This window comes from Leucopleurus acutus (assembly GCF_964270905.1).
Source record: "Leucopleurus acutus genome assembly, chromosome: 7".
NCBI lineage: Eukaryota > Metazoa > Chordata > Mammalia > Artiodactyla > Delphinidae > Leucopleurus > Leucopleurus acutus.
This window is the reverse complement of record NC_139150.1, coordinates 113,009,626-113,025,636: the sequence shown is the minus strand read 5'-3', so window position 1 is coordinate 113,025,636 and position 16,011 is coordinate 113,009,626. Positions and strand designations below refer to the sequence as shown.

The window sequence follows — 16,011 nt, the reverse complement described above, 5'->3', positions numbered from 1 at the left end:
GTTGAGAACTTAGAAAGCGAATAAGAAACTGCCCAGAAAACTATTTCCTTTCTTTACAAAACACACCGTACTACGAAGCAGAGACAGACGCACTTGGGATCCTGCCTGTGACAACACAGGACACTGGTGATGTGACCGATGACGGTGGCAGCTGCCGTCTACTGATGGCTTGGTGTGTTCCACGTGCTGGACTGACATTTCATACACGACACAAATTGCACAGCCCTGCCTGGCGGTAAAAGAGGATTATCTCCGCTTTACAGATAGGAAAACTGGCTCCGAAAAGTCGAGGAACTTGCTCAAAGAGATGCCATTGTGCTGTTCTGCTGAATTTGCAGTAATATATTTATAGTTACATAAATTTTATCTCATGCCTTTTGAGGAGTTGATTTTTTAAATCTCAAATATTGAACATATTTAAGAGAAATTCGGTATAACACTTCATAGGTTAATGCACTACTCCACGCTTCATCTGAGAGGCAAAGGATGCTGTAAACTTAGTGCTGTGGGCACTGACCCCCTCCTGGATATGTTGCAGGGGGTGATACACTCAGGTCTCAAGACGTGGCTGGCAGTTTGATGAGGCCCCCTGACAGAAGGAGTTGAAAGCATCTCACGGGCTACTAAAAACATTTGCAAAGCGGAGGATAAAAACACTAGAGCCATGTAAACTAAAGCAAAATGTATAACAATAAATTCCACAAAGGTCGAGTAGCTGTGAGACAACTGTGAACTTTGTACAGTTCAGCTCAGCTTCCTTACGCTGTGCGTGTTTATTTGCAGAGATAACTCTTAGTTATTTTTGGTGGCAGAATGCTACAGGGGAATGGAAAACAAATCCACAGGAAAGTCTAAAACCTCTCCTGAAGGGAAGCATTTCCAAGTTAATTGCTAACGAACCAGGCATGTTTACAAAGGCCTATGCCTTTTCCAAAGCTGACTTTTTTTATTTTTTTTTAATTTTTATTGGAGTATAGTTGCTTTGCAATGTTGTGTTAGTTTCTGCTGTACAGGAAAGTGAATCAGCTTTATGTATACATACATCCCCTTTTTTAGATTTCCTTCCCATTTAGGTCACCACAGAGCACTGAGTAGAGTTCCCTATGCTAAACGGCAGGTTCTCATTAGTTACCTATTTTATACGTAGTAGTGTGTATATGTCCATTCCAATCACCCAGTTCATCCCACCCTCCCCTCCCCCCTTGGTAACCATAAGTTTGTCCTCTATATCTGTGTCTCTATTTCTGTAAAGCTGACTTTCTTGAAATGTTTATTTATCATCTGATAAAGGTGCCAATGTGCATTTCAATGGTTTAAAGTCAGAGTACGAAGCTACAGTAAAAATACACTGGATAACTGGTACCTGAAATAAGAGGGAACCACTTTCTGGCACCTATATATTCCTACTTACCTCCAGCAAAAGGAAAACTGAAAACAGGACATTTTGTGGCCATTTGTGGTTCCTCATGTTATTGGACTTGTGGGTTATTTCTGTAACATGGTTGGTGGACCACCCCAAACGTGTCCTTCGGTGAACTCCAAAAAAAGTCTTCCTCCGGAAATAGCTCACACATTAGCCTCTCCTCATCTGTGGGAATGAAGTGACAACACGAGGGACACAGAGCAAAGCAGCTGCTGCCCCTGCCAGGGACAGGAAATAGCCCGTCCCTTCTAGGACCCGCAGGGCTGGCGCCGGGAACAGCCGTCTCACTTTCTCAGCACCAACAAGAAACGGGACTCCTCCTGGAATCACAGAGCACACGTGGTGGGCAACTCGCCAGACGGCTCTGAACACACCTGGGTGTGTGCACGCCTCGTGCGCAGATCATGGTGGGGTCCTAACCCTGCCTCTTGGTGGCGGTGACGGGGCTGGTGCAGCGGCCATCAGCCTCTCATCCACTCCGTCTGGTCAGAGGCTTTCACCACCCCTCGCCTGCCAAGACCTGGAGGACGAGCAGGTGCTGGTGGGCACAGTGGGCACCACGCACCCGCTTCTCATCTGGATGTGTGAGCACCAAGGCCACCAAACCCTCACACTCACTGGAAGGACCAGAAACAAGGTGTGCAACGTGGTACGAGGGCTTAGTCAACGGGAGTGGCTGCTAACGGGAATTACACTCATTTTGTTTGCTTTCAGCAGTGGTCTACTGTGTACACAGGTAACATTCCTACGTAGGAGCACCATTTTCCACGCTGTATCAATCACCTCCTTGTTACTAACACTGCTGCATTTAAACTCCTAGCCAATCAGCCCAGAAACGGAAATCTACATCCTGGTTAGCACGTGGGCATCTTCCGGTCAGAAACGGAGACTTAGAGACCACGGGTCCTCGAGTGGCACCACCATGCACGTATTTTATGATGAGGATAAATGTTCTGCCGTTTCCCCTGTCTTGCCTGGTTGTTCTGAATATTGCTCCGTGTTACTTGTGTCCTGAAATGCCTGTTACTATGTACGGTGACTACCAAAGCTGAGCTGGAACATCAAGGGCCAGGATCACCAGTTCTTTTACAAATGCCACAGTGTGTCTTCCTTACGAGGTTTGAGAACAGCCAACGGATTTCTCAGCACGGCCACCAGCCACAAGCATGCCCAGAGGCTTCTGATGCCCCGCCTTGTGCCCAGGCTCTGTCTCCGAGGCACTGGTGTCTGCCCCTTCCTCTCCTGGCGCCCACGGACGGAAGAGAAGTGAGCCCAGGGGACCCCGGCTCTGCCAACCTCCCAATGAGAGAAACGACATACGGGGGCCACTTGCCAAGGCTGGACCCCTACCATCAAGACTTCGTGCAATCTCCCTGGCGGGGCCACTACGACTCCAAGGCAGCCCTCACAAAGCCACGGTTGAGGTCCAGGCCCCAGCCCCACTCTGTTCCCACGCTTCCCTCCTCTCCCGGATACAGGGCTCAGGGCCCCACCCTGGCTCTTTATACCCGGGACCACCTCTGCTCCGGGCCCACGGGAGCCGCAGGCTCGGTCTGGAGTCCCTGGTCCCCTGAGAATCCTCCCCGAGGCCAGCCCAGCAGAAAGACCCGGTGGGGTCCAGGGACCTGAGTGTGTACACATTGCCATGGTCACCGCCCCTGCACAGGTGTGACGTCACTTCCTCCTGTCCTGCAGTAGGAGGAAGGGGCTGCGCCGTCCCATCTGCCCACTGTCAGCACGGACGGTCCAGTCACAGCCACTTAATGACCACAGGACCGGGGAAAAGTCACATAAAAGAGGGGTTGGGACTGCACTGTCTCCAGGGTCCCTTCTAATGGGAAAGTTCTGCAGTCCCATCGTTTTACTTGGTGGGGAGGGAGTTCCCCTCTGCCAGCTGAAGCATGCAAACGTACACATGGTATTTTCGTGACCATGATACTTGCACTAGAGGGGAGAAGCTGAATGACGCTGCCTGGCCTTGAATGGCCATGTAAGGAGCAGCACAGGCAGTGAACGTCGGGGCATGACTGGGAGCCGAAGCCTGGACTCGTCAGACACCCCATCACCCGGCACCTAAGGAGACACAGTGTTAGCCTCTGGGCTTTCTTTTTTTTTGTTAAGATTTTTTTGATGTGGACCATTTTCAAAGTCTTTATTGAATTTGTTACAATATTGCTTCTGCTCTGTGTTTTTACTTTTTGGCCGCACAGGATGTGGGATCTAAGCTCCCCGACCAGGGATCGAACCCACACCCCCTGCATTGGAAGGCGAAGTCTTAACCGCTGGACCGCCGGGGAAGTCCCAGCCTCTGCTCTTTTTCAGAGCGATTAAGATAAAATGAGGAAAAGAGATTAGCAATGCAGGCCTTCCCGGGGCAGAGACTCTTCTGGGGGTTAGAGGGCTGTGGGCTGGGAGGTACACGAGGGAAAGGGCGGCAGAAACGGAGCAGCTGCTAAGTCAGATCCGGGTCCTTTCACCCTCACCCCCACCTGCCAGGTCATTACTGGAGATGCTCAGAAAGTACATCCCGGGCCTTCAGGTCAATCAATCAGGCTTGGTTCTCACACCTGAGATAGGAAGCATGTAGACTCCTGAGGGCCCACAGTGCCCCGCTCCGGCCACAGTCCTTCCTGAAGTGATCTGGTACATGGGAAGGCGATTTGCACCTTTTGGCCAGAAACTCATTCATGAGAAGCCAAGCACTGCCCCTATGCCACGGGTTATCTCTCCCCCCCTGGCCAACAGTCTAGAAACTTCAGCCAGGTCCCCGGGAGCACACATGATCTCTGGCTGCTGGTGAGAAGCTGCAGAGAGACTGCTCTCAAAAGATGTGACCTTTAAACCCACAGTCCACGCATTAAACTGACCTTTAATGATAGACAACTGCTATGTTCCTTGAAACAAATTAAAACTCCCATATACACAGAACATATACTTAAGGAAAATCCACTTTACATCCACCCCTACAATATCCTGTACGCATTATACTGCAACATTCCAAGAGGCCTTTTAAAAGACTCAAACAATACATACGATATTTTCGTTACTGTGATACTTTCATTAGAGGGGAGAAGCTGTTTGCGTTTTGTCTTCCGAGTCAAGAGTGAAAGAATGAATTCATTACTGCTTTGAACCCTTAAGGATATCTACTTCTTGGGTATCTCTCTCTTGCCTTAGAAAAATAAGACAAAAGGAGATGTTGAAACGATCTGCATAAGAACAACGGACACGGAGGGTGCCGGCCCCCAAGTCCCTCCCCGTAGTTTCTGACACGGGACACGACTGGACAGCCTACCTGCCCCTCGGTCCTTGCTGTCCTCATGCAGCAGCTTGCCCACGGAGTTATACCACTTGAGCTGGGGCTCAGGGAGGCCATAAACGCTACAGTTGATCAAGGCACTGTTCCCTTCCTTGACGATGATATGGTCGGTTCTGGCAATGACCACGGGCACTGAGCCCACGACCGTGTCAGTGCCATTTAAAGTGCTGTTGGCCACACTCTTAGCAGTCGCCAGAGTGGACACTAGGATTAACAAGGACGCAGAAGGCAGCAGGCACGCAGGCAGAGGGCGCGTCACTCCGTCCATCCTCTTCGCTTGCTCTGCAAGGCACCAGAGCAGGTGGGCCAGGGGAGTCTTCTAGCAGACAACACCCTGCTCACAGCAGGCCAAGGGCCAAACCCGGCCTGGGTCCATGGAGTTGGCTCTGGATTAAGAACCTCTGTAAAGAAAACAAACAAAAAAAGCCACGTAAATGTTAGCGCCCATACTTTAAAAGGATTATTTATAAAATGTTAGAAACCCAGCTAAAGTACACATCTGTGTAATTTTTAAATAGCACACAAATTCAGAAGATGTTCCAAATATTCATGGAAATCGTGATGATACACGTCTGTTATTTTTGCTACTGAAACATATGACTCTTAGCAGGAACATGTTAACTTTGTACCACACGACTTCCTGGGGCTTAAAACCTGACTCCGGGCTTCCCTGGTGGCGCAGTGGTTTAAAGTCCGCCTGCCGATGCAGGGGACACGGGTTCATGCCCCGGTCTGGGAAGATCCCATGTGCCGTGGAGCGGCTGGGCCCGTGAGCCATGGCCGCTGAGCCTGTGTGTCCGGAGCCTGTGCTCCACAACGAGAGAGGCCACAACAGTGAGAGACCCACGTACCGCAAAAAAAAAAAAAAAAAAAAAGCTGACCCCTGCTTCTTTCATCCCGCACCTCAAGGCCTCCTCCCATCCCTCACCTGTCCCCGTCATGGACACCGGTGGTGCACCTGGGCCCTCCTAACCTCTCTGCTGGCCGAAATGAATTCCAGCTCCTGCAGTGTGCACCTGGGCTCTGCCACATTGGAAGGGCCCCCCAGAACCAGTGCGGTGTCCCCCTCACCCCCACCAGGACACCCCCTTCCCCTTTCAGGCAACTGCCCCGGCTCCTGGAGCTTCCGGGTGACCCGCACCACCCGCCCTCATCACTCACTGAATGCCTTGCTTTCCATCTTCACCTGCCTCCCTGGATGCAGGGGATGACATGACGGGTGGCTGCATTTCTTCACCCAAGGATCTAACCTTCACCTACACCTCTACTCTCCATTTCATCCACTAATCACACGGCCACACCCAGGACCCTTCTGCTCTCCAAATTCTAAATTCTGAAGTTCCAGTTCATTCTGAAGTTCTCAATACCCGTCTTTCCCTGCACCCCACCTTCTCAGTCCCCTCACTGGGCTTCCTGGCCGTCCTACTCTCCTCAGGTCCTCCCTCTCACCCAGCTGGCTCACTTCCTTTCCGCCCCCTGCCCACACCCGGGCACACGGACTGCACCCCCTGCACCCTCAGCTCTCACTCTCCCGCCACAATCCCTCTGCCAGCGCCCAGCCGCGATCCACCCATCGCTTGCCGTCCCAGCTTCTACTCCTTGGAGACTGGAGCAGGACTGGGTGGGCATCCTACACCCATGACGTGACCACAAGAATAAGAGGACGGTCGCCAGCCCCAGCCAGGTCCTCCGTGACAGCTGGCAATCCAGGAGAACTTCACTGAGGAGGTGGCCCCAGAGCTGAGGGCTCTTTGGGAATCAACCATGCCTAGACCCCAGAGAAGAGCATTCCAGGAAGAGCCGACAACCAAAGGAAACGGGGTGCTACGAGACGGGCCCAGATCACCTAGGGCTTTGGAGGACAGAGTAAGGAATCTGGATTTTAGCTGACGTTCATTGAAAAATGTTAAGCAGGGAAGGGACAGGATATGATTTGTCTTTCTTAAGATCAACTTTACTGTGGCATAATTTACAAATTAAAAAAGTGCCCATTTTACGTATGCATTTTAATAGGCTTTGACAGATTTATACACTCACATAACCACCACAATAAACAAGATATAGAATGTTTCCATCACGACCAAAAGTTCCCTTGTGTCCCTTCCCAGTTTTAGTTTTGCCACAGACCCATTCCAGTTACTTCTGTGTACGGCGTGAGGGAGGGATCTCCCCACACGGACATCCAGCCATTTCTGCACCACCTGTAGAAAAGACCATCCTCTCTCAGCGGACTGTGTCTCAAACACAGTGACTCTATTACTAAACTCTTCCTGCTGTTCCACTAGTGCCAATGCCTGCCCTGAGTCCGGCGTCATCCTGACCGTACTGTCTGCCTCAACTTTCTTGGTATCTACAGAGTCTGAAATTGTCCCTGACACTTTACATGCCCAACGGATTGCTGAAGGAATGAATCTGTCTGCAAAAGCAGAAATTATCACTTCAATCGTGTGGACAGTAACACTGAAGAAGTACCAGGGGTGATAAAGCAGCCTCAGACCACAGACTTCTTCAGTCGGAAAGACACGGGTTTTCTTAGAGCTACAGCCTTCCACACATACACCCCACGGGGCCGGGTGCCTTCCTGCCCAAGGCGGCCCACACACGACTTCCCAGTAGGAATTGTAGGGCCGAGGAGCATGACAGACACCCTGCCGTGGCTCTGTCAATGGTTTTCTATACTTGGGCTCATCTTGTGGTTTCCTTTTAGCAGGAAAGCTGACCTGCGCCATACAGAACGCTTAAGAGCACGGCCTCAGGTTTGAGAGCGACTGGGATCCCACCCGGATCCAACCACCCCGACGGCCTGGGTGTTTCCGGCCCAGGACTTACCACGTAAGGACTGTTAACAAGGATTCATGATCAAATATACATCAAGCATGCATTGCTCAGCTTGAAAAATAAAAATACTAATACAGCATATAAAGCATCCTTTACTGAAACTACGCTTCTCGAGTTTATTCTTATTTCAGACTGTTACCACACCTTGTTTTTGGTTTTGCTGAATACATTATGACTACCACCCCACCACCAGAAGTCATGACAAATGGTTCCTGGCACTGGTTCCTTTGGTGGGACTCAGGTCTGAGAAGCATGAGCTCTGTGGGCAGCGAGCACCTGGGGACACTCACTCCCTGGCATGAGGCCGGGGCAGACGCCCGACCAAGGACCTCAGGGAGGATCAGAAACAAGTCGGTGAGCGAGACAGGTTCTCATAAATACGTGCAGTAAATACACTGTGACCTTTTTTCCCACAACTAGGGAGAATGCAGCAAATGGGAGATCACAATGGGTTTTAAGGTGTGTAAATGAGAGCTGCTTTCAAACAAAGGCTGGCCACATGGTTTCTACTTTCCAACACACGGTGCCAGCCAGGACAAAGGGAAGGCGAGACGGCTGTGCTGTCATCTTTTAATCACGTCAGTGGGTGTTCTGGGCTGGACACACAGCGACTGCTCTGAAACGGCACGAGCTCGCTTAGAGGCCTGACCAGGTAAGGGGAGAGGCTTCCCCTCTGCCGCGGGCACGTTGCAGAGCTGACTCATCCCTCCCCTCCTTTTCCATCTGAAAAGTCACTGGGGTGCTTCGAAAGCAGAACACGTCGCCTATGCGCTGTTTGGAAGCCAAGCGTTTGTACTCTAAAACTCTCTGTGAACACTCATTTTTGAAAAGAAAGCACTCATTTTTGAAAAGGCGCACTAACGAATTAACAGGCTTTGGTAAGAATTCACCGTGTCTCACGCCATGTCCTTTCAGTGCCATGTCCTTTCAGTTCGGATTCTCAAAAAAGTATTTATTATGTGTTGGGCACACCGCCAGGCGCTTGGGGGCGGCAGGTGGCGTCGGGAGCGCTAGGAACCCAACCAGCCACAGGCCATGTCTGCTTACAACAATGCGCTGTGCAGGTGCTGGGAGACTGGGAGTGGCTGTTGGCCGCATCCAGGCCCAGCCCAGCTCCCCTCCCCACCTCCAGGAGTCCCACCGCCGATCCCGATCCCGGGGCAGATGCAGCTTGTGCCAGCCTCCTGACACCCCTCCCACCTAGGCCCTTGCCTTTTCCCAGTTCTGTGCTGGGGAAACGTCCGCTCAGTAACAAGGAGAACGCGTGGAGGGCAGGGACTCGGCGCAGTTCTGCAGAGTTTCCTCCATCTCGGCCGCCCACGGTCCTGCTTCCCTCCCATACCTGCCCTGTGGCCACGCTGGGGTGGGATCCACCGGCACCTGCTCAAGAGGAGGGAAGTGCAAGAAGAACAAAAAGACATCGCGTCCCTCTGAACGCTGGGGAAATGTTCTACAAACGTACTTTGTTCAGCCTGTCAGACTCTGCAGACAGCATAGTGACAAGTTCAGTTGATAACACTGTCACGCTGGGAAAGACATTTCAGCCACTGTAGAATTAACCACGAGGACTGTAATCCGGCAGCTTAAAACGCAGTCCTTCAAAATACAACAACGAAGGCCACAGATTCCCAAACCGGGGTTTAGAGACAGCCACAATGGACAAATTGTTAAGGTTCACATGTTTGCTCAGGGCCTTTGGGAAAACGTTCACAGAATACTTGACTTTTTTTTTTTTTTTAACGAATGAAACAAAAGAGAAAACGCTTAGCAAGTATCAAATGTCCTTTCTTTAACTTGACCCCTTTCTTACTTTCCAACAATTGCATCTTATCTAAAAGCATTTTAATAAAATGCTTTGTGGAGGCTTATTTGCTATCTCTGCACCTATAATAAAACATGACTACTGACCATAAATTTCTGGAGTTGGAAGGAAAAGGGCCTCTTGTTTCAGGGTGTTCTGAACTACATGAACGTACAAGATTGTTTTTTCTCGGCAGTGTTCATGCTGGCATTTCCCCATCAACTGTGATGAATAATTTTATACTTCACAGAATGGGGTTTTGTCACAAAATCTACGAAGAGCTATCACCATTTTTCATTTGTGTGTAAATGATGTGACGGGCACAGGGGCCACCTTTTAGATAAGACACAATCTTGATAGGTCCCTACTCATCAGGCGAGGTGGGAAATCTCAACTTCCGGTGGAATGGACAGGGCCTGACGTGCTCATTACATCGTAGATGCTAACGTTCAAAAGTGGTAGCCAGCTGCGGCCACCCTAGTTACAGATATCTTTCTGCAACTTCCTTTCCCATGCATCATAATCAATGAAAACTACCTACACTAACCTGTTTTACAAACATGGTTTAAAAAAGATTTTCTTTTGCAATGTTAAAGAAAAATGACAAAATTCTACCAGCCCATTCTTTCTCCCCTAACTTGAGTTTTTAGGTAGTTAAGGTGATGTCTGAACATGGGCTACGGGAATCCAAAGTCAAAGATGAAGAGCTTTGTGGAAGAAGCACGTTCCTGCCACGGTGACTGTAGCCCAGCATCACATCATTTAAGCTCTAAATCAGCTAAGTTCTATCTCAATGTCCAAAGTCGCGCTACAGAAAGAGGTTCATTTGGGCCTTCTTTCTTCCCGACATGTGTCCTAGAATCTGTCTGGGTAGGGACTCCTGATGTCTCTAACCACACAAAGGTAACTCTTGACTCGGATGGTGATAGTTACATGAAAGCACGAAGAGCATCCTGTTTAGGTGACTTTCAGAAGCACTGGGCACCAATCCAAACCACTACACTGTAACTGAGAAGATTCCCTGTGCGAGGCACACTGCCGGGGTGTGGAACACACAGGGAAGACACGGTCCTCACCCCTGTCACCCAAGAGTCAAGGAGGAGGACAAAGTAAATCAATAATTACAGGACAGTGTGGCAACCGCCCCATCCGAGAGGGGTCAAGGATCCACGTGGTGCAGGACAGGAGACCCAAGCGGCAGAGGGCCCAGGAAGACCTTTCTTCCAAGAAGTGACCCAGCAGTTTAATTACAAAGGAGTCCAGAAGCTGACCCTATAAGAGGAAATGGTGATTAGAGAGGACCCAACACACTCGGGGAAAGGTGTGCGTTAGGCATCACTGGTGACGTGCACAAGACGGGGGGCTGGAAAGGCAGAGTGCCCGGATAACAAGGGGGGGGCCTGTAACACCAAGGATGGGGCGCGCCCACGGGTAACGGGGGGAGTGACCTCCAGACAAGGTCGGCAAGCTCACTGCACAATTCAGAAGGAGCGAGGACAAAAGGTCTCATTCCTACTTTATCAACGACACTGATGTTCAGGCCTCTATTTTTCTGATACACAAAAGGCACCTACTTTTCAAAAACGGATCTGTTTTAAATCACTGTTTTTCAAACCTAACAATGAATGACAGGCCCAGAGATGCCATCTAAGTAATAGGTTATTTTTTATGGGTGCATTGTGTGAAGAAACCCTTCTTAGAGCTTCAACAGTTTTTCCACAGGGTACGTTTTTCTGGTTAAAAGTAAGAATCATGTAAGATAAAGCTCTCATAAATATAATGGTTAGAAAAGGAGAAAGAGAAAAAGAAGAGTATTAAAGGCTTCCCTCTACAGACAATGACTATTGTCAGGTGAGATAAAAATGGTCCCATCGCATGGGTTTGTTCACAGAACAAGAGGAGTAGATCCGGAAGAACCTGGGTGTCTCTTCTCAAAGGCGTTTTTTTTTTACACAAGATGAGAAAGGGAGACCAAAGAAGGTAAGCAACTGGCCTAGGGTCACACAATTTATTGGCTTCAAACCAGGATACAACGTCACGCCCATGTCAGGCCTGATATCACGTTAAAACCTCATTCCGTAAAGGCGATTTTTCATTGTTCTAGCAGTTGAGACAGGCACAGAGGACTATTCTAATCACAAGCGTATCTTTTAGAAGAGCTTATTGATGTTTTAGGGTGTAGTTAACGTCTTCTAACTGTCATTCTAAATGAATAGGCTAAAACACTTTTGGGCCCAATTAATGTAAATTCTTAATTGATCAGAGAGATACTTCCTCAGGAATCTGACGGTCCAAGGAGTAAGCTAAACCTGGGAACTGAATACAGATGGGACACATACACTGGCGGACGGTGCCTTTGTGCTACCAAACCTGTGCCTGAAACACATCACGATGCAGATAAAAGGTGAGGATGCTGTGTTGGCACTTTTCTCTTACATTTGAAACTCTGATGATCAGATCCTATACGGGCCCTGAAGCTGGTCCAGAAGCACCTGGGGCTGCTTGTCTTTCTCTGCCTGCCTCTACCACTAGATAGGTTGTCCAGCATCTCCCAAAACCACTTAAAAAGACTGTCCTTTCCAAACATCCTCCCTACTCTTTGGAACGTGTATATAGGGAGATACATATTTTCACCCTAGTGCAGTTAATTTCTCTTATGGGCTAACCTACAGCACAACTTCAGCCAACCTTCAATTCTTGTTTTAATTTCATTGCAAGCCCGTTTCCCGAGACGCTCTTGATGTATTTCATGCATAAGCTCCTCTGTCCAGAGCGAAGCCAGACAGGAGCTGGTGGGCGTATGGGAGCCTGGACGCATCAACAGGCCGGCCTGGAAAAGTGGCCAGAGGATTCGACGTCTTGGGGCGATGTTGGATGGACACGCTGATCCCTGGCTGCCTGCCCGCAAGGCCAGCGTTCTGCCTGGACAGAGGGGCGATCCGCCCCCCCACCCCAACTGCCAAAATCAGAGACCAATATTCTTAACCTGCTTCCTAAATATGATGTTTAGGCCCGAAGCGATTGCGAGTTTAGATTTTCTCGCGGATTCTGGCACACGCCGTAAACACTTAAGGCCATGGCAGTGAAAGCCCCTTTCTCAACCCCACCTGCCTGTACACAGACCACCTCCCAATTGCCAAGGGTGAGGCACTGTGTGCACTGCGGGGGGCCCTTTTCCACAGAAGCCATCCCTAAGGGATGACTGATTATTTCTCCTCCAAATCCACCATCCTGTACCGCAACGAGCAGGGGTGTGGCTGAGCTGTGGAGCGAAGGAACAGGGAGGTGTCTGTATCCAGACCAAAGTCCCCCTGCAGGGAACAGTCAGGGCAGAGCACCAGGTTGCCAGCTGTCCAGGACTTGGGGGATGGCCAGGAAGTGGCCTGGGTACCACACAGCACGTGGGGACTTGTCCTTTGCCGGGGATGCACCTTTCTGAGTGTTCCCACCATCCTGTACAACAGGGCGCCAGCTCCTGAGGCCTTTAGACCTCCATCCACACCCTCCAGATGCCTCACCTCAACACAGAGGGGAAGCAGCTCGGGTCCCTAGCGGCGCCTGTATGCGCAGGTGGGATAGGGTGGCTGGGGGCTGCGGGGAGGGACCCTCCTCCCGCGGCAGGGGCAGGGCTCTCCCTCAGCCCCACCCCTGGCGAGCTCAGCGCCACCACAGAGCCTCGCTGCTCGCGTGGACGGCAGTGAGGACCCGGGTGCCGTGGCCACACCACCCAGCGCCCCCTCTTCAGACCAAGGCCTACCACGGAGTTAGCCCCTGCTGTGCCCCTGCCCGGGCCCTGCCAGCTCCATTTCGCTTGCTAATGCTTGACAGAGAGGCCCTGCAACTGCTCTTGCAACCTGGGGGTATCACTGTTATCCTGGCGATGCTGTGACCGGACAAATTCTCTGTAAATTCTATGTGAACTACAGAAAGGTGTGGTTGGTGCTCAAATACCTGCCGCCATCCTGGGCACCAGGCGTTCGTTACGTACTTTTGTAAATGTCTGGTAGTGGCCTGTGCATGGGGAGGCCTCAAGGAAAACACACCAGGAACACTCTTTAGTTAGCGCAATGCACATTTCCCAGGGCTCCTTACTGAAGGGTAAAAGCCAGAGGGCCGGGACTTCCCTGGTGGCGCAGTGGTTAAGAATCCGCCGGCCAACGCAGGAGACACGGGTTCAAGCCCTGGTCGGGGAAGATTCCACACACCGCGGAGCAGCTAAGCCTGTGTGCCACACCTACTGAGCCTGCACTCTAGAGCCCGTGGGCCACAACTACTGAGCCCACGTGCCACAACTACTGAAGCCCGCGCGCCTAGATCCTGTGCTCTGCAACAAGAGGAGCCACCGCAATGAGAAGCCTGCGCACCACAGCGAAGAGTAGCCCCCGCTCGCTGCAACTAGAGAAAGCCCGCGCATAGCAACAAAAACCCAACGCAGCCAAAAATAAGTAAATAAATTTATAAAAAGAAAAAAATAAAGCCAGAGGGCCTTCCCATGGCCACTACAATATCTGCTCACTGGCTGCCTCCCAGCCTCAATTTCTGACCTTTTTGCCCCTCTCGCTCCGTGCCAGCCACCTGGGCTCCGCTAACCCCGGAAGACGCCAGGCTCGCGAGAAGCCGCCCGCGCCATTCCTTCCTCAGATCTGAGCCCCTGGGATGCCGGCAAGGCTCCTGCACACCCCCATTCTGACTCTCAAATGTCACCTCGTCAGCACCCTCCCCCTTGTGTGATGTGAGTCTGTGTGCTCCCCCCTCCCTCTCCCGGGGGCTGGGCTTCTGTCCCAGACGAGGGTGGTTCGTGGTCACGTGGGTTGCCGCCCCCCTCAGGGCAAGCACCTGGCTACCCACTGGGTGGGCTTAAACCCCTCTGGGTCCTTTCCTTTAAACAGCTGACTAACTCCCTGGGCATCCACACTGGCCCTGCTTTCCTCCAAATTCCACCCATTTCTTAGGAATTCTAGGTAACTGTGTCCATTCTTTATCACAAACCTAACTTTAAAACATAAACCAAGGTTTCCCCAGAGCTCAGTCTTCACAGCACATCCTTCCCTTGCAGGAGAGGCAGGTGCTCCCACGTGGACCTGGGAGCAGAGGCCCAGGACCTGGGCGGGGACCATGGGGGCCACAGGATCCGCCGTGGGAGGACTCGGGCCTGCGAGGTGAGTGAGGTTTACGTGACTCTCTTCTACACCTGAAATGTACCTTCCTATGGCTGCTGAAATGGAATTTATATTTCACAGCGTCAAAACCATCCCTCATTCCTTGTCTTGCTGGTGTCTGATGAAGGCCATTCAGAGTCACCGCAGAGGAACTGGATCACCCAGGGTTTCTTCTTTCTTCAGGATAAAATCTCATCTATTTGAGAAAATATGCTCAGTAACTGCAGAGAGTAGTTAAAATCCTTTTCTTTCTCCCTCCTTTACCAGCCCATTTTCACAAAGTGTAATTGTACGACCAACGTGTTTCCGAATCACACGAGTGTTCTTACTAGACTCTCTGAGAACTGGATGTCAGGAAAAACAGGTCAGAAGAGATTCTGAATTCACTCTGCTTGATTTCATTCTTACTAACAGCATGAAGGCAACATCCCTTATACTCACCTAGCATTTATGGTTTACAAGACAGACCCGAGGATGTTACTCAGCCTCGCCTTGCCACGAGCCTATGACGTGGGGAAGGACCACGCAGACCTGTCTACAATGACAGCCGAAGAGGCAGAGGCCAAGCCGCCAACCTGTGCATGGAGGCCCCTCCAGGACCACATCACCCCAGGGCCCACCCAAAGGGGTCCTTTCGCCTGCCCACGGTGACCTGGGAGTGGACACCACAGCTCCGGCAAACTGGCTACATGCCACTAACATCCAAACTGTCATAACTGTTATTTTAAAATGATAATTTAAAAATACTGTGATTATGTATTATTTAAAGAATTATTATTATTTTAAAATTCTGTGCATAGAGCAATGCTTTTCAAAATTCAGTTGGACTGGAATAATCTTCTAGCTGAGTTTAATGCATATATCCTAAGGTCGGTCCTCCCCCAAATTTAAGTGGGTTTCAATGTGGCACTATGGAAAATTATCTTAACAAAAACACCAGAAGAAAGTTGGAAATATGGCTTCAGTGGTTTCCATGCAGCATCTCTGAAGGAAGCTTTGCTTTTCTCTCAGCTCTGACGGGAGAAGGCCCTGCTAGTCTGGGCACACGCTCTGCGTGTTCTCAACGATCTCTCAGTGGGGCAGTCAGATTCATCTGGGTGATAAAAACAATTAGGACTCAGTCATCCCAATGAAGGGGAATGCCAAGTATTTAAGAGGCCACTAGTATCACTTCGGTTCCAACTGCTGTGGGGCTTAAAAAAACGTTTTAAGACCAGGTCTTTACCCTAAAGGTGCTTACAATCTTGGTGATAACCTGTATACAAAATGATACATCATTAATGAAGCACTACTGGGTAAATACCACAGAAATTCAGACGAGGGCCAGCTGGAAAGGTCAAAGAATGGTCACGGGGACTGGCCAAGTCTTGAAGGGTGAGTAAAGGAGACAGGACAGTTTCCCCAGCAGGAGTAACGGCTTAGTTTAGCAAGTAGGGGTGGAAATAAAGCACAGCCTCCCAATTAAAAACAA

The 16,011-nt window shown here is 50.4% G+C and overlaps 1 protein-coding gene across 2 annotated transcripts in view; it reads right to left on the bottom strand.

The window, feature by feature from the left end:
- MFAP3L (microfibril associated protein 3 like) overlaps nt 1–16,011 on the bottom strand; it is a gene marked incomplete at its 3' end in the record, with an annotated part of 38,584 nt that overhangs the window by 15,285 nt on the left and 7,288 nt on the right. For both annotated transcript variants that reach the window (XM_082843060.1, XM_082843061.1), the window contains exon 2: nt 4,719–5,143. In XM_082843060.1, the coding sequence (XP_082699186.1) occupies nt 4,719–5,010 (292 nt within the window). In that variant the 5' untranslated portion in view covers nt 5,011–5,143. The remainder of the gene's footprint in view (nt 1–4,718; nt 5,144–16,011) is intronic.